The sequence below is a fragment of the Sphaerodactylus townsendi genome, linkage group LG08 (genome assembly GCF_021028975.2).
Source record: "Sphaerodactylus townsendi isolate TG3544 linkage group LG08, MPM_Stown_v2.3, whole genome shotgun sequence".
In the NCBI taxonomy this organism is placed as follows: Eukaryota; Metazoa; Chordata; class Lepidosauria; order Squamata; family Sphaerodactylidae; genus Sphaerodactylus; species Sphaerodactylus townsendi.
Genome location: NC_059432.1, coordinates 9,634,250 through 9,656,182, shown reverse-complemented (window position 1 = coordinate 9,656,182; position 21,933 = coordinate 9,634,250). Strand labels below are relative to the sequence as shown.

The 21,933-nt window shown below is 46.6% G+C and overlaps 1 protein-coding gene across 1 annotated transcript in view; it reads left to right on the top strand.

Annotated features, from left to right (window-relative positions):
- Positions 1-21,933, top strand: part of LOC125438171 (broad substrate specificity ATP-binding cassette transporter ABCG2-like) — an 89,296-nt gene that overhangs the window by 6,411 nt on the left and 60,952 nt on the right. The window contains exons 3-4 of the mRNA XM_048506410.1: positions 3,064-3,123; positions 9,238-9,352. Of these exons, the coding sequence (XP_048362367.1) occupies positions 3,064-3,123; positions 9,238-9,352 (175 nt within the window). The remainder of the gene's footprint in view (positions 1-3,063; positions 3,124-9,237; positions 9,353-21,933) is intronic.

The window sequence follows — 21,933 nt, the reverse complement described above, 5'->3', positions numbered from 1 at the left end:
GTGTGGTGGAGTGGTTAAGAATGGTGGAGTCTAATGTGGAGAACTGGGTTTGATTCCCCGCACCTCCACATGAGCAACTGACTCTTTTCTGGAGAACCAGGTTTGTTTCCCCCACTCCTCACTTGAAGCCTGCTGGGTGACCTTGGACTAGTCACAGTTCTCTCAGGACTCTCTCAACCTCACCTATCTCACAAGATATCTGTTTTATTTATTTATTTATTTTAACCTTTAATAGGCATAAATAGATCAAGATTTACACAGACACATTCTTCAGTCTCAAGTATAGTTCAGCAGCAAGAAAACAGATCACATAACCTGACGGTTGACCCCAAGGGGCTCAAATCACTTCAGATTCCTTTTTTTAAAAAGAAACAGCCAGAGCAAACAACAACAAATACCCCTACACATCAATGCAAAAATACAATCCAATATAAAATTGCAATAAAAATAGATCTGTTTAGCAAGTTAAAAGCAAAATGATACAGCAATAGGTATCCTACCATGCAGATTAGACAGATTGGAGACGATACCTATCTTTTATAGGAAGTTCTACGTTTGTTTTATGTATCATATTTTATATTTAAAAATTTGATTCTGTGCCAAATAATAAAAAACCAATTTGGTTTAGTGTACTGGTATAATATATATATATATTTAAAAAAATACAGTTAAAAGTAATAAAATGGGAATAAATTAGCACTTTAAAATGGTTGTCAGGTATAGAGCTACCATACGTGAGATATCTGTTGTGAGGAAAGGAAAAGAAAGGATGTTCAATGTATTGTCGAAGGCTTTCATGGCTGGAATCACTGGGACATTGTGGGGTTTCCGGACTGTATGGCCGTGTTCCGGTAGCATTTTCTCCTGACCTTTCACCTGCATCTGTGGCTGGCATCTTCAGAGGATCCTGTAGGCAAAACATCAGGAGAAAATGCTACCGGAACACGGCCATACAGCCCGGAAACCCCACAACACCCCAGCAAAGAAAGGAGTTTGTAAGCCTCTTTGAATCTCCTTACAGGAGAGAAAGGCAGGGTATACATCCAAACTCTTCATCCCAGACATGCTGGCCACGTGCCTGGGAGCTGAGGTGAAGTGGTGAAGCCAGAGTTGGCTGTAACTGAATGCAGTGAAGAAGGAGGACTTGTGGGATGGTTAGGAAGGGCCAGAGAAGAGACTTTAGCTCCTCTTGACAGGGTTCAATGGGTACCAGCTTCACCTGCCAGGGGTCTGGGCATGGTCCCGGAGGCCTCCCTTTCAGTGGCGGGCCAGGTCACGAACTTTCTGCAAATTAGGTAGCTGGTCCCCTACTTGTCCTGCCCTGGTCTAGTCACAGTCACCTCCCAGTTAACTCACTCTACCCTCGAGACTTCTCTGGAAACTACAACTGGTGAAGAATGCGGCAGTGCGAGAGCGTCAGGCTGTCACCTGACATCAAACGACATCCTGGGGTCTGCCATGGTAACGGATCCTCTCTACTTTCAGTTCCTGGCTGCCTTTGTGCTTTGCAACCTGTAGTCATGTAGACTGCACCCCAGCACCAGTGGGCAGACCGCCCTTTCTGTGGCCTTGAGAACTCAGGGTCTCACATTCCTGTTCTGTAAGGCCTCGCTTTGATACCTCTGGGGGGATGAAGGGGGCCCCTTTGGTGGGCATAAAAGGGTGCTTGAGAAATCAGTCTTTAGAACTTCTAAGGTCATGCTGTTATCTGTCAATAAACGCTTTTGATTGAAATCACTGAGTCCAGTATTGGCTAACGATCCGGGGCTTGCCAGCAGGTCCTCATGGGGACCCCATGTACAGTACATATTCAACCTGTGCTCTGCCAGTTGCACTGGCTCCAACTTGAGTATCAAATCAGGGTCAGGATTTTGGTTTTGACCTTTAAAGTTCTAAACAGTATCTGCAGGACCTCCTGTTCCAGTATACTCCCCAAAGAGAGCTGTAGTCATCTTGTACCCAAGACATGTTTGGCTGTCCTTAACCAAAGTTCTGACACCAGCCTGGTGGAATTCAACCTGGACCCTGCAGGACTTGAACTCAGTTCTGCAGGGCCTATAAAATGGAGATGCTCAACCAGCCCTATAGTTGAAGGCAGTGATGGTTGTGCCACAGCTGACATCCCTGGTGGATCCTTCCAGTATCGTGATCCCCTGCTGCTTCTGTGCTGTGCCCTATTATGTCACTGAAATTGACCAATACTGCTCACTATCTTTCATTGAAAGTGAGGGGTGCATCTCTAAGTATTTGAACCATATTGCTAATTTCAGGTTTTATACTCCTACGCTGGTTTGCATGCTCTTTTTTGGCAGAATCTAAACCCATGAAACCAGATCTTGAAAGTATGTTATTGAAGGCATATTAGGAGAGATGTGCACAGATAGTCACAAACAACAAGCCTATATTCCCTTCTGCCCTGTGGGCGTTTCCCCTCTTTTTAGCCCCCACTAAGGAATGACCAAGAGTTTATAGACTAGTGTATTTATCCAATCGTATATATATTTGTACCGTATTTGGGTTGTGCTCCTAGGTATTGTTTTTGGCTTCTGACTGCCCCTTTTCCTATGCCATATTTGGTCTTTCACTTCCAGGTATTGTTTGCAACTTTCCACTCATCACCCACCACCTCTTCTACCTGTTTGTTGAAAAGGTCACTTTGTTCTTCTCCAGTGCCCACTTAAAAACTCCTTTCGAACCCCTTCCCCAGGGCACAAGCTTTTGTTCTACTTATTCTAAGACTTGTTTTCTACATTTTGGGGTTAGTATATCTTGCGACCTTTTCGTCACAGGTGCATCCATTCTTGATGTACCTACTAGGTAAGTGGGCTATGCAGTTTGGCATTTCTTATTGCAGTTTTCACACTTTTGCCTTTATGACATTTAATTTTTCAGCATTGTTGGAGTAGTAGTTAACTTATACACTGAGAGAGAAAAGAGAGAAAAGAGCAATAAGAGAGTATATAAAGCATTAATTACCAATTATATATATATATATATTACTTTCTGTGTTTATTCCTTACATTATAACAACTGTAAATCCCTTTTCATTCCTTTTCCTCCTAGTGGAATTATGAAGCCAGGCATGAATGCTATTCTGGGTCCAACTGGCAGTGGCAAATCATCGTGAGTATATTTGGAATGGCCCAGTTGTGTTTCTGCTGCAGTTATTTGTTGTTAACACCAAAATACCATTAAAGTGGCACACTGATTTGGGAGGAAGCCCCATTAACTCCACGAAAGTGACTGCTGAGTGCACATAACATTCAGTATAGACTGAATCAGAATAACCATTGTGGTAAGGAGTTGCTTTAAGAAATAAGCTCTCTAGCAATTGGTCTGGAAATGCCTTTGGCTGCACACTAGGAATTCCATTCTGAACCTGGAGAAATTGAAATTTGATGTCTATTCCTCGGCATTATTGTTAAGGGTCAGAATTAATGACAAGATATGTTTTTTTGTTTAGATAAGAAATTTGTATCATTGTTGATGGATTCATTCACTTATAAGACACTGCACTGTAGGATTTGACCTTAGTTCCGCACTGTAGGATTCGACCTTAGTTTGATGTAGGTCCGACTCGGGTACTCCGCACAGCCATAGAGTTCGACTCATGTCTGTCTCTGCTCCCCCCCCCACCCCTGTCAAATTTTCGAGCTCGACTGGGAGGTACAACTTTTTGGCGAACCCGGGTTGCACTCAAGCCGAAGCCAGCACAGTGCGGAATCTCCCTCACCTCAACACTCCTGACCAGCCAATCACAGCATACTATTTTGGCCATGTGCAGATCGGGAGACTCGTGGCGGCGAAAAGCACTCTTTAAAAAAGAAGAAGAAGCCAGCCTTTATTGGCATAGACAGCAGTAAAACAATAATAAAAACAGATTAAAAAGCATATACAACATAGGATATACATGTTAGGACAAAGGAAATCTACTGGCATTTAGTAATTTCCAGGAGAAAGTCTGCCACTATCATACAGAGAGAAGGATCAGGGTTGTCCAACAAGTAGTGTAATCTAAATAAATCGGGGAGGTCGGGTAAATGTAAGGGAGTGAGATTCACATACTTGGATCTGATTTCCTTGAATCTGAGACAGTGAAGTAATTGGTGGGCCAGAGATTCAACTGAGCCATCGTTACATGGGCACAATCTTTTAGCCTTTTCTTGCTTATTAAATCTGCTGACCTATCCTCAGCATTTGATTCTATTGACAGGTCGATCCTGTGGCAAAAACTAGGTAGGACAAATATTGATAGAAAGCTTTTAGCTATTCTGATAGAGTTACACACAGATATCACAGCAAGAGTGAGAGTAGGAAATAAGGGCCAACTGACAGATTCAATTCAGTTGAGGAAGGGTGTAAAACAAGGTTGCTTGTTAGCCCCATTCTTATTCAATTTCTTTATAAATGACTGTGTACAATCTATGGGAGACCCTACTTTTTCCCTCCAGTTCTGGAAGGGAGACAGATACCAATACTCTTTATATGCCGGCTTGACATGGCTGTCATGTCCAATCACACCGAAAGTATAGGTAAAATGAAGCTTGAATGCTGTCCTAGGATTAGCAATGTACTGCAAAAGCATCAATAAACTAAAAATTAATGGCAGCAAGACAAAAATAGTTGTATTTGGAAGCAGAAATAAGAAACAAAACTGGAAAATAGAGCACCAGATGGTCGAGCAAACCTCCCTATATAAATATTTAGGACTAACCTTCCAGGATTCTTTATCCTGGAGGGCCCAAATAAGGGGAAAAAAAAATTTTCCAAGCGCAACTTTCGTCTGTCCAATGGGCTACTTCCAGATTTTTTCTTTGGTAAAGGAGGCCTACTGATTCCTCCAATTCTTAAAAGTGTTTCAGAGTAAAGTGCTGGCATAGCATGATTGTACTGTACGGAGACAGAAATCTGGGGTTGGGACATCGCCACAGTAGGAAAACTGGAAACAGTCCAAGAAGGAAATATCTTTCTGAGAAAAAATTTTGGCCCTACCACCCCCCACCCTACCGCCCCATTGCTCCGAGATGGAAGTGGGACTACCCTCCATCAGGACTAGAATCCCATGTAAGAATAACTTCTGTACTATAAAACCCTGGCAACCTCCTAAAGCCCAACCAATTGAAGTAAATCTGAGTTACAGACACATGATGAGAACAAATAGGTGGGAAGGACCAAATTTCTCCCATACTAGCTCTCTATGAAATTCCTGACCTGGAGAACTACATTCCATATATGGGACGTCAAGCAAAAAATTCGTGACTGGCCTCTATAGTAAAGATGCTCTACAAGAGACAAATCCAACTTGCTGCCATCCAGAAATACTCCCCATGGTTCTCTCAAAGTGTTAAAAGAACAAATGTTATGCAACAATATCTATCAAATCTCAAGGGAAGCAAACCTAAGAAAATCATTCACTTCCCTGAGATATTATCAGGCGCTTTAAATCAGAACATTTTACTGGGGGGAGATTTGCTGTGCTAAAGTACCAAAGAGAGCTCACGGTATGTAGATGTAGCTTAAAATCAGTGTGAGGGACATAATACACTACACACTTCATTTGTCCATTTTATTCCTGCTATCCCAGTAACAAATATATCAATGATATCCTGTCAGGCCCTGACAGGCAGGTGAGGAGGGAGAAAGTTTGCTTTTCTGATGGCTGATGTGTATGCTGAGGTTACATCCAAAGTAGCAATATTTATGTTTCTAGCAGCAAAAATCAGAGAAAGTTCAACTGATGTTCAAAACCACAAAAGCTAGGAGTTGTAATAAAAGGTGGTTAAAGATTCCTAAAAATTATAATCCCTGTTTTAACTAAATTTATGATATTCCGTTTAATGTTATATAACTGCATTGCTTCTGTACTCTAATGCTTGAAAAACTCTCATAACATGTTTTATACTTTTGTAATCTGAGGGGGAGGAGGGCTTTGGCTGATGTACCTTTGTATGTGTAAATGGCCTAAGGCTAATAAACACTGATTTGATTGACTATTAAATCTGCCATGTAAACAAGGCAGAAAGGCATAACTGATTGAACCTGGCCGAGCATTATGGCTCTCCTTTGAACAGGAGTTTTATTAAACAATACAGGTAGTGTGCCAAGGTGGCCCCGTTCAAATGGGAGAGAGAAATACAGGGGAACTACGTTTTTTCTTGGCTGCAGTGATTACAGGTGGAGAACTCTCTATCCAATAGTTGACCTTTTAATTTCCTATAAGCTTCTGAATAGGACAAAGGAGGCAAAGTGAATCCACCTGACAGTCCGATAGATGCAATTTTGTCTTCAATTATGGAAAACCAGAGGGGGTTGGAATGGGTGTCAAGAGAGCAGAAAGGTGGACCAGGGAGTTCACGGTCCGGAGAGAAACATGAATTAGCAGCCAGAATCTAAAAGTCCTCAGCCATAGCGGGCTGATTCCAACGAGTTTTGAGCCAATAACTCCAGACAAAGGGGGGGCTGCATAGGGCAATGCTAATTTGGGAGTCCAGTTATCTTGTGAAAAAAATTTGGAGTGAAGAAAATTCAAGGAGGTAGTTAATAGCTTGAAGATCCAAATTGGGACTCCGTAAAGAGCAATCTTGAGGAGACTTTGGCATTGAAAAAATTTAGAGGGCAGGAGGGATAAAGGAGTGAAAGCGCCTACTGCTGTAAAAGAAAGCGTGAGTAGTGCTGACATACTATTAGATGCTTAGCTAGGAGAGCTGGCCTTCCTCTGGGTTGCCCATGAAAGGTTAAAAAAGAGGAGGAATGAAGAGGCCAAAGGTATTTATAGCACTTTAACCTTTTGGGTGCTTTTCATTGGCTCCAAATGTGAGCTTCTTAAAGCGCCTAGAGAAGACCAATACCTTGGTTTTTTCATAGTTTATTGTCAGTCTGTTGGATTCACAGTAATCCACACAGCGCTTCATTAAGCATCTGAGGCCAACTCTGGATTGAGAGAGAAGGACAGCGTCATCTGCATAGAGCAGAATTGATACATGGGATGTACCCAGTTTGGGGGCATGGCTGTTCACTGCTGAGAGGGCACTCTTTAAAAAAAACCCTTCTCGTGCACGAAGCAACAGCCAGAAACTGTAACATTTATCCCACATCTCTGTGGGTTGGCCAATCAAACACGCTCCCTGCCACCCTCTCTCCCTCCCTCCCTCCCTCCCTCCTTTCTGGTGGCATGTTCTGACAGGGGTGGCAAAATAAAAAAAAGGGACCCGCACTCATGTTTCCTGCCATAGAACGGCAGCCAATCGGGAATGAGGAGCGAAAGACGTGAGGAGGTAATCCCGCCCTCTGAACTCGGCTCCGGAGAGACAACCCAGCTGCTGTGCAGAGTAACAGCAGAGTCGAGCTCAGGTCACGATTTCCACAGACACGAGTCAAACCTAGGTTGCCTCTGCTGTGCAGAAAGCCTCTAAAAACCTCAAGGTCTGGTTGAAACAACAATAAATATCACAATGCTTGATCGAAGCAATGAGATTTATTATATAAACTTTATTATGTATTTTAATGGGTTTTGTATTTTATGGTTAATGGAGCCGATTTATTATAATTTGTATTTTGTTTATGTGCTCCATTTGTTTTATTGTTGTATTCTATGTTGTGCACTCCTAGAGCCCTTCGGGGGAGAGGTGGTATATAAAACCAATAATAAAAAAAATTATTTATAGTACACTGCATCATGATTGATTGATACTTACGTAGTGCCTCACAAAGTCGGGCTCTGCAGAGTAAGAGTCCATCTAATGTGCCAACTGTTCATGACTGGGTTAAGAAACTTCCTAGCATTTGGTTAGCCAAACTGAGGGGCTTTACAGCTATTGTCCTCAAGTCTCATTAGGTTAAAAGTAATCCCAGGCTGATTTTGCATGCTGAAAATGCCCTGTTGTTGGCATGAGGAATGCCCTGGCGCAGTTTTGCACAGCTCCTGGCACTGCAGCACGTCTGCCACGCTGTCACCCCGGAGCCACCCCACAGCAGTGGCTTTGCTTCAGGACTTTCCAGAACTGCAAAAGTTAAGGACCTTTTTGAATGCCCCTCTGTTGCTCCGGTGGCTTCTGCTGCCATGAAAACTCCTCAGAACAAGGCCATTTTTCCTGCCTCGCCTCTCTGGCCCACCCCTTCAATGAATGGGTTCCTCCCCTGCTTGCAGTGGAATAAAAACCACGGAAGGAGAAACCTTGCAAAACCATGCAAAAAAGTGGCGTGTGAAGGCGCTGCGAAAAGGAAGGCGGTGATTCCCTTGCACATGCAAGGAGTTTAGATGGGGGGGTTGAGGTACCGTGATTCCCTTGCACATGCAGGAATTTTAGACTCCAGGGGGGAGCAATGGCGCCGATTCCCAGTGCCTGTTTTGTGCAGAGTCATTTGAAACTAAATTGGTGAAAGTGAGTGGGGGAATGGGGGGGGAGAGTCCACCAGTCAGAACACAGGAACGGAGGTTGTCTGCACATGTGTAGAAGACATTGCGGAAGACCTCACAGTGCAAGTGGAGGAGGGCCGGGGAGCAGTGCAAAGTCAACAGCAGGGTAAAAAGCCCCGTGGCAACTGCACTCCCGGATATAGCACAGGGCATTTGTACTGTGCAAAATCAGCCCCAGTGAATGATGGGAAAGCCATTGTGGTGTGTTAATGCAGAGGTGTTGGATTCATTTCTTACAAGGATCTGATCTAATATAACATCAATGTGACTTGGCTGGGGGACAAGGGGGCGAGGGGGCGAGGGGCTGCACTGGCAGGCGAACCCCCAGCAGGGTTCCCCACCCAGATTGACATTGTGGGGGGAGCGGCTGCCTCATCTTGAGAGGGCTTATTGGGCCCGCAAGCCCACTGAAGCACACACCACCACCCACCCACACACCCACCCACACACCCACACACACACACACACAAACCATTCCTGATCTGGCCAAATGAGCTCCTGTAATGAGCTCTTGAGGGGCCGGATCCAGCCCCTGAGCTGCATGTTGACACTCCTAGGTTAGAGTGTTTGGGGAGATCCAGGTTGTGGCAGGGAAACTCACTGGGTGACCTTGGGCAAGTTACACACTCTTGGCCTTACCTATCTCACAGGGTTGTTGTGATGATAAAATGGAGGAGAGGAGAAGAGAAAGATATAAGCCAAATTTGGTCCCCAAAGGAGAGAATTGCATGGTATAAATGAAGTAAATAAATAAATAAATAAAAGAAATGAAGATGTTCTAGCAAGCAGACAAATGTGAGAGAAACCCTTCTTCTCCGCAGTCTCCTCGATGTTCTGGCTGCTCGAAAGGATCCTGCTGGCTTGTCTGGGGATGTTCTTATAGATGGTGCCCTGCAACCCCCCAATTTCAAGTGCATCTCAGGATATGTCGTGCAGGTTAGTGTCTCACAGTTGCATGAAAGGAAGAGAGCCAGAGGGCAAAAGTTATGGACAAAGTTTTTTCTATGGTCCCCATTCTGATGAGAGCGTACGGAAGTAGCAGTAGGATTGCATTTTCAAGCTGACTTCTTCACTGTCAGAATACATTTGTAAAGACAGGTATGAAAGGTATTTCTAGTCAGAGGAAATGCCTGCCATTTCTAACATCACAGTATACTGAAATGTCGGTCTGACAAAAAATTGTCCTGCTGAACAATAATAATCTGACTCAATGTGAAGCAGTGGCCAAGTTTTTATATGTAATTATGGAAACAAATTGATGATTTATTTTTGATATGCTGTATAGCATCTGGTTTTAAGAATTGTTTTTATCCTATTTTATCTTTACTGATTTTAATCAATATTATATGCCAATTAAAACTGATTGATTGATTGATTGATTGATATTGATTGATTGATGATAGGTAGGTAGGTAGGTTGTGCATCTGTGAAACGCGGCACTCTCCCAGTTTGTCAAAATAAACCAGATTCAAAGCGGGTGGGCGGAGAATTGTGAGGGTCAGATGAGAGCATCCGGGGAGACTTCAGGGCACGTCAGGGGTGAAAGTAAAATGGACCACCCAGGGCCGTCTGGAATCTCAGTTGCAATGGCAAGTCGACACAGAAAAGCGTCAGCCACCAAGCTACCCTGGAAAGTCACCCTGGTATGTCAGGCCTGGCTCAGCATTTCTCTCCTAGGCTGTTCCCCCATCAAAATGATCCCACAATGAGGAGGGTGGGAAAGGGCTGCAGTGTGGTCAATTCCTCACGGTCCAAATATCCCTGGTGGAGCAAGGGAAATATGCTGGTTTGGCCAAGAGGTGTGCATGGTTCCCAATCCTAAAACAGGGTTGTTCCGCGAGATTTCCCTTATCCCGGGTTTTTCAAAAACTGCTAAAATTGTGATCTTGGTTCAAAATCCCACGTTGAACCTGCTTCCATGCAAATGCCAAGGGAGCAAAACCAATTCATTTCTCCCACTCCACTGCCTGATCTCCCCACCTTACATCATGTCAGTTTCATTTCTGCTGAGTTGTGGCCCGCCCTTTCCAAAACATTCCCCAAGCAAGTTTTCTGCCCTCTGACGGCTCTTCCAGGAGCCAGGCAAGCGAGCTCCTGTGGGAAATCACAAGCACTCGCCCCATTCCAGCTTGCTCTAGCCAAGCACTGCTCTCTAGCTGAGCCACAGCCTGGAGACCCAGCCCCGCAGCTCCGGGCTCACCTTCCCAATGGGGTGGGGAAGCGCCTGCTTGGCAGGGTGCTCTCGTTCCATGACAACCCCAAAGACCAGTCAAATGTTATCTGGTATAGTGGGGGTGGGGGTGGGGGGAGCGTCTCATGCTGTGGTTTCCTGCACACCTTTAAATGTGGATGGGACATAGTGCTCTGCCCAGTATTGGTCAAAGGTTTCTACTTTGTGTAGCACAATGAGCTTGCTGCAGTGGGGGGGGGGGAGGTGCAAGACACCCCAGGTGCGTGCCTGTGTGGAGACGTGGCCGGGGTGTGAAGAGGGCGTTCTGGGGATGTTCCAGGGTAGAGTGGGCCTCAAGCAGGAGTGCAGGGTGCATGCGTGCCCCGGGCGCAGTTCCCCCTCGCCCCTGGCTTACCATGTTGCTCACTGCACTGGCTCCTTTCCTAAGCTAGAGAAAAGCGGGGGTCCTGCTTGGTTTTCCTGTGATTGCTGTGGATCCGCCAATCAGAAACATTGCCTTTGGGGGGGCGGGAAGAGCCAATTAGAATGCAGCACACTGGGGATATTTGAGCATGCGTGCTGCATCTGAATGGTAAAAACACAAAAAGCCAGGCTTGTGCGAAAGGAATCGGAGTATTTCCTCCCAGTCTTAACTCCATTCCTTCATGGAAATGGACACCCTTGCGAAGGGTGAAACTGGAATAAAACAGACCCAGATTATTAAATACTGAATGTAACCTGGTATTATTATGTTGTGCAGAATCGACCACTGTTGCTTCTGTGTAGATGCAGCAGGGAAGACAGGAAAGAATAAGATAAGACAGTAACATTGTGCAGAGCAGGAATAGATAATAGAATCATAGAAAGAATCCCAAAGGCCATCCAGTCCAGCCTCCTGCCATGCAGGAAGCCACAATCAAAGCACTCCCGACACATCGCTATCCAGCCTTAGTTTAGAAACCTCCAAAGAAGGAGACTCCACCACCCTCTGAAGCACTGTTGAACAGCCCTGACTGTCAGGAAGTTCTGATTAAGCATATCCATTTTCCCTCTCCGAGGTAGTGCATTCCACTGTCAAACAGCCCTGACTGTCAGGAAGTTTTTCCTGATATTTAGATGGAATCTCTTTTCCTTCACCTTGAACCCATTACTCCTGATCCTAGTCTCTGGAGCAGAAGAAAGCTTGCTCCCTCACCAACATGACATCCCTTCAAATATCTAAACATGGCTGTCATGTCCCCCCCCCCTTAACCTTCTCTTCATCAAACTAAACATATCCAGGTCCCTCTAAGTAGGGCATGGATTCCAGACCTTTGACCATTTTGGTTGCCCTCCTCTGGTCCCGCTCCAGCCAGTCAATATCCCTCCTGAACTGCGGTCCCCAGAACTGCACACAATATTCCAGGTGAGGTCTAACCAATTCAGAATAGAGAGGTACAATTACATCCCTCAATCTTGACACTATACCCCTATTGATACAATCGCATTGGCTTTCTTGGCTGCTGCATCACACTGCTAACTCATGGTCAGTTTGTGGTCTACTAAGACTCCCAGATCCCTTTCAGATGTAGTGTTGTCAAGCCAGATGTCACCCATCTTATATCTGTGCATTTCATTTTTTTCTGCCTATGTGTAGTATCTTACATTTCTCTTGGTTGAAATTCATTTTGTTTGTTTTGGCCCAGCTGTCTAATCTGTCTGGGTCATTCTGAATTCTGACTCTGTTCTCTGGGGTATTAGCTACCCCTCCTATTTTGGTGCCATCTGCAAATTTGATTAGCATGCCCTCTATTCTATCATCCAAGTCATTGATAAAAATATTGAATAGCATTGGGCCCAGGACAGAACCTTGTGGTACCCCATTAGTCACTTCTTTCTAGGATGAAGATAAGCCATTGGTGAGCACCCTTTGGGTTCAGTCAGTCAACCAGTTATAAATCCATCTAACAGTAGCATTGTCTAGTCCAGATTTTACTAGCTTCCTTGCAAGAACATCAGGAGGAGACCTTCTCAAAGGCCATACTGAAGTCAAGGTATGCTACATCTAAAGCATTCCCTTTGTCTACCAAACTTGTTATTCTATCAAAAAAGAGAGATAAGATTAGTGTAAGGAACCAGTAAAGTCCAGGCCAAAAGTAACTTTTCAAGTTCTTTATTGAGCTGGCATTCTAAGTCGATCACAAGCAATGCGGGAACTGACCCCCCCCCCTCCACCGTTCAAACAGCCTCTTTTATGGCCAGTTCCCGCCAAAGTTAGATAAACACCTTTAGTTCCCATCCAAAAACCTCCTTGAAACAGTTTCACACAGACAGGCAAAAGAAACAGGAGATACAGATAAGAGAAACATTCCCTGTTCTGGGCGTCCCGCCAACCTTGTCAGAAGAGAAACTTCCAAGGCTAAGCAGCAACTTTACACTCCGCCTCCCTTAAGAAACATCCCCCCAGCTTGAAAGGAAAAGCTTTATGAAAGGTAGCAATTAAAGTAGGAGCAATAATATCAGTAGCATTAACCCATTGATTGTGGCCCGACTGGTATCCCACCCACGAGACAAGATATTGCAGGCAATTCCGGGATACACGAGAATCCAGGACAGCATCAATCTCGTAATGTTTGTGTCCATCAATCATAACCTGAGGGGGGCGTTCCGGAGGGCCATGCCAGGCATTGGAATCTGGAGCCCACTTGAGCAAGCTGGAATGAAACACAGAATGAATATTTCTTAATGAATTTGGCAATTCAAGTTTAGCAGTGACATCATTGATAACCTGTATAATCCGAAAGGACCCAATGAATTTCTTGCCAAGTTTGGAATATTTGTGCACATCTCTAAGATTCTTAGTGGATAAATACACCCATTCCCCCACTTGTAGAGGAAAGTCTGTGCGATGTTTATCAGCCTGCACTTTCTGGGATTCTTGCGCTTGACGGAGACTTGTATTGATGGAGTTCCAGCCCTCCACCAGGGTTTGCATCGACTCATTAAAATCCGGAGGGTGGAGTGGCTGGGATCCCAATAAGGGAAACAGAGGGAAGGATCACCCTGTCACCACTTCAAACAGCGTTTTTTTTCGTGCTACTATGAACTGCATTATTATAGGTGTATTCTGCGAATGGCAACAAATCAGACCAATTGTTCTGGTGATAATTAGCGTAGCAGTGCAAATATTGTTCTAATGTTCTGTTTGTGCGTTTCGACTGGCCATCTGTTTGCACGTGGTATGGCCACCGCAGGTGGCCGCCCCATACAACCCCAAAAATGCCTTCCAAAATTTTGAAATGAATTGGGGCCCGTGGTCTGAAATTATCTTAGCTGGGGCGGAGTGCAAGCGATAGATGTGTTGTACAAACATCTTTGCTAATTTGGGAGCTGACAGAATGGAAGAGCACGGTACAAAATATGCCTGTTTGGAAAAGAGATCTACCACCACCCACAATGCCATGTTGCCATGGCTTTCTGGGAGATCCGTGATGAAGTCCATCGAGATAATCTGCCATGGACTGGCTGCAGGTGGAATTGGCTGCAAAAGACCGTGAGGTTTCCCAGCGATCGGTTTGGCTTCTGCACTTTTCGGGCACCCTTTCACATAAGCCTCAATGTCCTTGCGCATTGTGTGCCACCAGAACTGTCTGCATAAGAGATGCAGGGTTTTTAAGAATCCGAAATGTCCTGCCGGCTTGGCATCATGGCCCGCCACCAATACATTCCTGCGGTCACCCTTTCTCCATACCCCATCCCTCAAAACCAATGCAGGGTCAACGTCATCCTCTGGGATGGGCTGGCTCCCCGCCTCCCGGAGGAGTTGCAAAAATGGCATGACAATGTCAGGATGGGTAGAGGGATGTACAGGAGGTGTAGCTGGATCGGGTTTGAGATCTGGTGACCGCCAGCCCCAATTGAGAGTTAACACTGCGCGTGGCATGGCGCGTAAAGAGCAATCCGCCCCCTTTGGAAGGCGGGAGAGCATGTCCGCCAGCCTGTTAGTTTTTCCAGGGAAAAAGTGAACTGTGAAATTGCATCTGGAAAAGAAATCCACCCACCGAAGTTGTTTAACCGACATTTTGGTAGCTGTTGACAGGGCGGACAGATTTTTATGATCCGACCATACCTGGAAGGGATGAGACGCCCCTTCCAGCCAATGTCTCCACGTACTAAGGGCTTCTTTGATGGCCGCTGTTTCTTTATCACCCACAGTCCAATTTAGTTCGGGACCAGTTAATTTCTTTGACAAATAAGCACACGGAACGAGTTTGTTATCTTTATTTTTCTGCAGGAGTGCGGCACCTAAGGCTTTGTCGGAGGCATCCACATGAACCACAAATGGGAGTGTAGGATCAGGATGTCTTAAGATCGGTTCAGTGGTAAAAGAATTTTTAGCTGTTGGAACGCATGTTGGCATTCAGAGGACCAATTAAGAGGGGCTCCTGGTTTCGCCGCCAACGGTCCCTTGCCTTTGGTGCGCAACAGGTCTGTCAAAGGCAGAGCAATTTGAGCAAATTGGGGAATAAAGTCACGATAGAAGTATGCAAAGCCAAGAAAGGACTGTAAATCCCTGCAGGATGAAGGAGCTGGCAAATCTACCACTGCTGCCACTTTGGCAGGATCCATTTCCGGACCTTCTGCAGAGATCTGATAGCCCAAATAGTCTAATTTGGTCTGATGAAAAGCACATTTGGGTAACTTGACGAATAGCGAATTGTCAAGAAGACATTGTAAGACAGTAAGAACTAACTGGACATGTTCTTCCTCCATTTTGGAGTAAATAAGCACATCACCCAAATACACCACCACCCCCTTAAACAGTAAGTCCTGAAGCACATCGTTGATCAAAGACATAAAAGCCCCTGGAGCTCCATTTAATCCGAATGGCCTAACAAGATATTCATATTGGCCAAACTTAGTATTGAACGCAGTGAGATGTTCAAAACCTTCAGCAATCCACACCCTATAATAGGCTTCACGCAAATCCAGTTTCGTGAAAAGTCGTCCTGAACGCAGGGCATCAAGCAAATCCTTAATCAACGGCAGGGAGTATTTATTTGATATGGAAATAGCATTTAATCCTCTATAATTGGTGCAGTCTTAAGGAACCATGTTTTTTCTTAACGAACAGAACAGGCGCCACATAAGTGCTCTTGGTTGCTTTGCGAATAAAACCTCTGGCTAGATTCTTATCCAAGAAAGCACGTAATTCCATTTCTTCGGTTGGACTCTGTAAGGAATTCCATAGAAGCAGAAATAAAAGGCTTTTGGAGTAAAAGTCCATTTATTAAGACATCTTAGAAAGCTCAAATACACGCAGTGGCAGGAATGACACTTCCCGCCAGAAGCACAGGTTATAATACCAGTCACCCCATCCCCCCTTCCTGCTTCCCCACGTAGGAACCAGGGGCTTCATCTCGGCCCTTAAAGATAAAGTCTCCGCCCGATGCATCTGGCCATTATCGGCCGGGCTGTGGAATGCACTCAAAGGTTACCTCACCATCAACGCCATTGAATCCTTTACACTCTGCCTCCCCTAAAGAAGATTCCCTTCCCCAGGTTTTGTGCTTGGAGAAAGGTGGAAAGCTCCTTGAGCGAAGCTGGAATGGAGAGAACAGGATGGATGTTACTAAAGAAGAGTTAGGCAAAATCTAAGCGAGGTGGTGACATCATTAATCACTTTAGTAATCTGAAAAGGTCCCACTGATCTCTTTGCTTAAGTTTGGAGAAGAATTTATGCGACGTCTCTAAGATTTTTTTGTAGATAAATACGCAGGAGCCCTGCGCAGAGGAAATCCGGCGGTGTTTATCCGCCTACGATTTTAGGAGTCCCTTTGCTTGTTGTAAGGCGGTCTGGACCGACTTCCATCCCTCGGCTAGGGATGATGAAATCCATTGATGAAATTCTGGGGGGGTCAAAGCGCGCTGCGGGTAGTTGTGGCTTAGCGAGGAAGAGGCGACCAGACACAATTTCAAAGGGGTTTTCTTTGTACTACTATGAACGCATTGTTATAGAGCATTACTCCATAAAAGCGGAATAGAAGTTCGCACCAATTGTCTTGAGTAGTAGTTTGGTGTAACAACATAAATACTGCTCTAGGGTTCTGTTAGTTCTCTCCGTCTCGCCGTCGCACTGAGCGTGGTAGGAAATGGCGGCGAGCTGAAGCCCCAACAACCCCAACCAAAACTTTTGAGATGAATTGGGGGCGGCGGTGGGAGACCACCTTATGCCGAGGCGGAATGGAGGCGGTAAGCATGTTGAATAAACAGCCGTGCCAACTTAGAGGCCGGAGGAGGATGGAAGCATGGAATAAAAAAATGGGCTTGCTTAAGAGAATAAGTCTACCACCGCCCATAAAACTGTGTTGCCATGACTTTTCAGGCAAGTCTGTAATAAAGTCCATAGAGATGACCTCCCAAGAGGCGAGGGGAGAGCTACGGCGGGAAAGTTTCCAACAGTCCCATGGGGCTTTCCGGAATGAATGTCTTGGCTTCTGCACAAGCCGAGCAGCCTTTAATGTATGCCTCAATGTCTTTAGCATTCCGCAGCGCCACGAGGAACTGCCGTAGGGCTAAATGCAGAGTTTTCAAAAAACCAAAATGTCCAGCTGAGCGGGCATGCGTGGCAAGCCTCAAGAACCTGCTACAGGAGGCACGTACCAACATTCCCCCTCGCCAAACTCCCGTCTCCAAGCATGGTGGGAGTCTCCTTCGGCTTGCTGGAGGCTCGTGCAGCCCGCCTCACTCCAGTTCCCGCGCCCAGGAAAGGAGAGCGAGACTGGGAATGGGGGGGGGTGGAGAATGGACGTTTGAGATCCGGGTGACGAAGCCAACCCAACTGGGAGGGAAAGAACAGTGCGTGGAATGTCATGCCGTTAAGGCAGCTCCACCCCCCCTCCCAATTGGCCCGGAAGCCCGTCCAGCTTGGTTGTTAGTTTCCCTGGGAAAAAAATGGACTGTAAAAGAGAAGCTTGAGAAAAGAAATGACTAGCGTGGTTGTTTACGTGAACATCTTGAGGGGGGGTGGAAAGAGGCTGCCAGGTTTTATGATCGACCAAACTTGAAAGGGGTGCTTAGCCCCCTCCAGCCAGTGGCCAAGTGGAAAGTGCTACTTTGATGGCCGCGATCTCTTTGTCTCCACAGTCCAGTTGAGTTCAGCACCAGAAGAACTTTTAGACAAAATAAGCACCGCGGAACCAGCCTACCATCTTTATTTTTTTTCTGCAACAGGGCTGCCCCAAGTGCTTTGTCCGAGGCATCCACGTGAACCCTGGCAGGAGATCTGGGTCAAGGGTGCTTTAGGATAGGTTCAGTGGTAAAAGCAGATTTTTAACAGTTGAAGGCTGTTTGACATTCCTCAGACCAGGAAAGGGGGCCCCGAGGCTTGGCCGGACAGTGGATCCTTACCTTAGTGCGTAGAGGGTCTGTGAGTGGGAGAGTTAGTTCAGCCGAATTGGAATTTATAAAGTCACGATAGAAATTAGCAAAACCAAAGAAATGACTGGAGTTCTTTAGCGGTTGGTGAGGGGCTTGAGCCATTGGAGGACTTCGTCAATTTTAGCAGGATCCATTTTTAAGCCCTCAGGGCTGAGATCCGGTAACCAAATAGTCCAATGGAAGTCTGATGGAAACAGCATTTGGAGGAGTTTAGCGAGAGAGTTATCAAGCAAGCGTTCAATACGCTGCCTCGAACCAACATTTCATGCTCTTCTATGGTTTGTGAGTGAGGAATTAAAACGTCATCTAAGTATACAACAACTCCTTTGTACAGTAAATCATGGAGAACTAGGTTGATAAGGGCCATACAAAGCTCGGGGGGCCCGCCAACCCGAATGGCATTATTAAATATTCAAACTGTCCAAACTTTGTGTTAAACGCATGATCAGAGTGTTCATAGCCTTCAGCAATTCTGACTCTGTAGTAGCTTCTCTCAAAGTCCAATTTAGTAAAAAATCGTCCTTTGCGAGTGCATCTAAAAGGTCCTTGATCAAAGGCAAAGGATATTTATTGGACAGGAGACGCATTGAGACCTCGATAATCTGTGCAAAGCGGTAAAGACCCATCTTTCTTTTGACAAACAAAAGCGGGAGCAAGCGTGGAGTGCTGTTTGGTAGCCCGCCCGTATGAACCCAGCGACGGCAAGGTTCTTGTCTAGAAGGCACGAGTTCCTTCTCCTCTGGCTAAGGACTCATCACGGTAGATTCTACCGCAGGTAGTTGTGCCCCTGGTTGTATGACAATTTTACAGTCAGTGTCTCTGTGGGGTGGCAACTGGTAGCATTCCTGCTCCTGAAAAACTCTGGCTAGATCATGATATGCAGGTGGGATGCCAATAGAATGGGGAACAATCACTGAGGAAGCCGGGGAGGAGTGTGTCCGGGAAGGCGTTGGAGTTTTCTTCCCAATTCATGTGTTCACCGCAGGGAGGATCCGGTGATGAATTACAAGTTCTTTCTTTCCAAATGAATTTTTGGTTCATGTAACCAATAACCAAGGCATGCCCAAAACTATAGAGTGTTTGGCCACTGGCGCCAAAATAAAATTAATCTTCTCCCAATGATTACGGTAACCGGAGGAGAACGGCTGTGTTTATACTGGGCGGTCCGCCGTTCCCGAGGGAGCTACCGTCCATTTGGGTGAAAGGTATGTAGGCTTAACCAGGGGAATTCGATTGAGACCTAAGCTCCTCCGCCACCTGGGGCGCATTAAGCAATGGGAGCAGCGAATCCACAAGGGCCGAAGGCTATAATGCGAGAGTGTGTTTAAGCGGGGTTGGTAGAAATGTAGCGAACAGTAATGGGGCTGCCTTCACTCACAGCGTCAGGAGTCGAGGCCCATGTCCATGGGGGGGGCTGAAGAAAGGCAAACAGCTGCTTCCCCTCCTCTGGAGTAGCCAACCGGTAACTGCTTTAAAGAGCGAGGCGGTAGATGGAAACTGACCTGCGTGGTGGTTTGGCAGGCTAGTCTTGTGGAGGCTGGGCGGTTGGTTTTGTTTCTTGGGACAGTTAGGCTGGCTAGATGACCTGGCCCTCCATAGTAAAGACACAATCCCAGTTGTGCGGCGGCGTTCAGAGGTGAGTTTCGGTAGAGGCTGACTGGAATGACTTGGTGGACACAGTAGTGGTTTTGGGCGCGGGCTGGCCTCGCTTGAAGCGAGCATATTCCAAACGAGGCGCTACTTGGGACCCCAACTGGATCCAATCTGCAATGAATACGAGGAACTTCGAATTAAAAGACGTTTCCGTAGCTTGCCGTCCACAGCATCTGAAGTATTAAGCATTTCATGCGTTCAGGCCACTTTCTCAGGAGAAGTCGAGCAGCCGCGCCGCCTGAAATTCCACGGGCAAAATCTGCAAGCAGGCGGTTGCGCCTTGTTGGATGGTTTTGATAGTCTTGCCGGATAGCTTCATTCACCGAGCGCCTGGATCTTGAAAGCAGCTCACCAAGGCTTGGAAGCGGAGAATCACGGGCACTGTCGCGAGAGTCCTCATCCTGCAAATCAAAATAGTCCACCTGAACCAGTCGGCTGCTGCCCCATCCAGGACTGAGCGATGTCCGTATTTTTTCGCTCAGACGGTATAAATCATCATAGTGCTTCCAAGTGGGCATTGTGAGTTGCAAGGTAAGTAGGGAAGTTTGGAAGCAGTCCCATCAAAGCGGAGGCTGAAATTATGGGAGGCCGATAGTAGCCCGCCGTTAAACGACTGTCTTAAACGCTACAGGGGAGGTGGATCTTAGCGGGTTAGGCAGGTTGGAGCAGGCAGCTGTTATGCGGGGAGCGGGTCAGGCGAATGGTGCAGCTGGCGTTTTGGGTGGCAGGACCGTCATTAGCCCCCCCTGGCACCCGGCATGATCAGTAACAGCATAAACTCCAACTTGGGAGCTGCGGTCTGCTACCTCTTTAGTTTCCCTCTCCAACGCCAGCCAGCTCCCTCTCCTTGCGAGCCAACAATGCATCCTGAGAATTAGCATGCAAAAGCAGCTTTCTCGTTCCAATTTAGCCAGTTCGATCCCGTTTAAGGGCTTCCAGTAGGAAGCTCACTGCGTCGCGCAGAACCTGAAGCGGCTTCAGCGTTGCCGTTGTAAATCCAGTCTGGAGCGTTCCAGGACTTTGTCATGGACTGGCCGATTCTGGGCATATTGTAGTTAGAGTCGTCCTTGGCCGGTCCAACTTCGGAGCTGGAGCACTTCTTTCGCGTTGCTGTTCGGTCCCTCTGCAGGTTTAAGCTCTTGCTGCAACTGTGCCCGTTCCTCACTCCCACTTAGCTGGCGTTCCACGGTTCCATGCGGCAGAAGTCTACTTGGTCGTCCCACTTCCTCATCCCAGTCCTCTCGATGGGAGAGGAAGCGATCCGGCTGGGAAAGGCAGGCTTTCTTCGGACTCTTAAAATGCGTCTGGAAGCGAGGTATCCGGGCACCGTAGCCGCCCCGGTAGCCACCAGTGGCTCCCGAAGGCACCTCAAGGTGCGGTTGCTGGCCAGGATTAGAAGTCCGATTGGGAAGCGAATACGGATACCCCTCCCAATTCAGAGTTTAGTCGGTGTCCCTTTGGGCGGGCCCCAGTGCTGTGCCACGGTGGTTCTTTAGGAGCATCCGCAAAATACGAGTCAGGAATCGATTCAATGGATTCCTGGGTTGCGCTATGAAAAGGTGGTCAAACCCGTCTCCCTCCATGACAGGTTGCATCTGAAGGTTTGCTTAATCCCACGAAGCGAGCGGGTAGAGATCCGATCACACGGCATTTCGATCCATGAACGGCGCCCCAAGCGACTCGCCGGAAGTCCCCATGAGTGGTCGTCCGTCCCGTCGTTCCAGCGGAGTAAAAAAGAGGAAGACTTCGTGCTGATCACGAGGGGCGGGAAAAGAAACCTCGCGAGCCCGTTCTCCCTGCTGGTTCACTCCAGATCAAGAAAGGGGAAAGGTCGAGGCCACTCTTTGCACAGGGGCTACCGTACCTTCCGCAGTAACATTCAACCTCTCCACGCTTAAAGACAAAGAGGTCCACTACACAGGAGTATAGATGAATTAGGATTCCTGCCACAATGTAAGGAATTCCATAGAAGCAGAAATAAAAGGCTTTTGGGTAAAAAAAGTCCCATTTTATTAAAGACATCTTAAAAGCTCAAATACACGCAGTGGCAGGAATGACACTTCCCGCCAGAAGCACAGGTTATAATACCAGTCCCCCCATCCCCCCTTCCTGCTTCCCATGGGAACAGAGGCTTCATCTCCCGCGCAAAGATAAAGTCTCCGCCGATGCATCTGGCCCATCGCCCGGGCTGTGGAATGCACTCAAGGTTACCTCACCATCAACACCATTGAATCCTTTACAGACTCATCCTGTAAATCCTTCCTTTGGGAGCTTG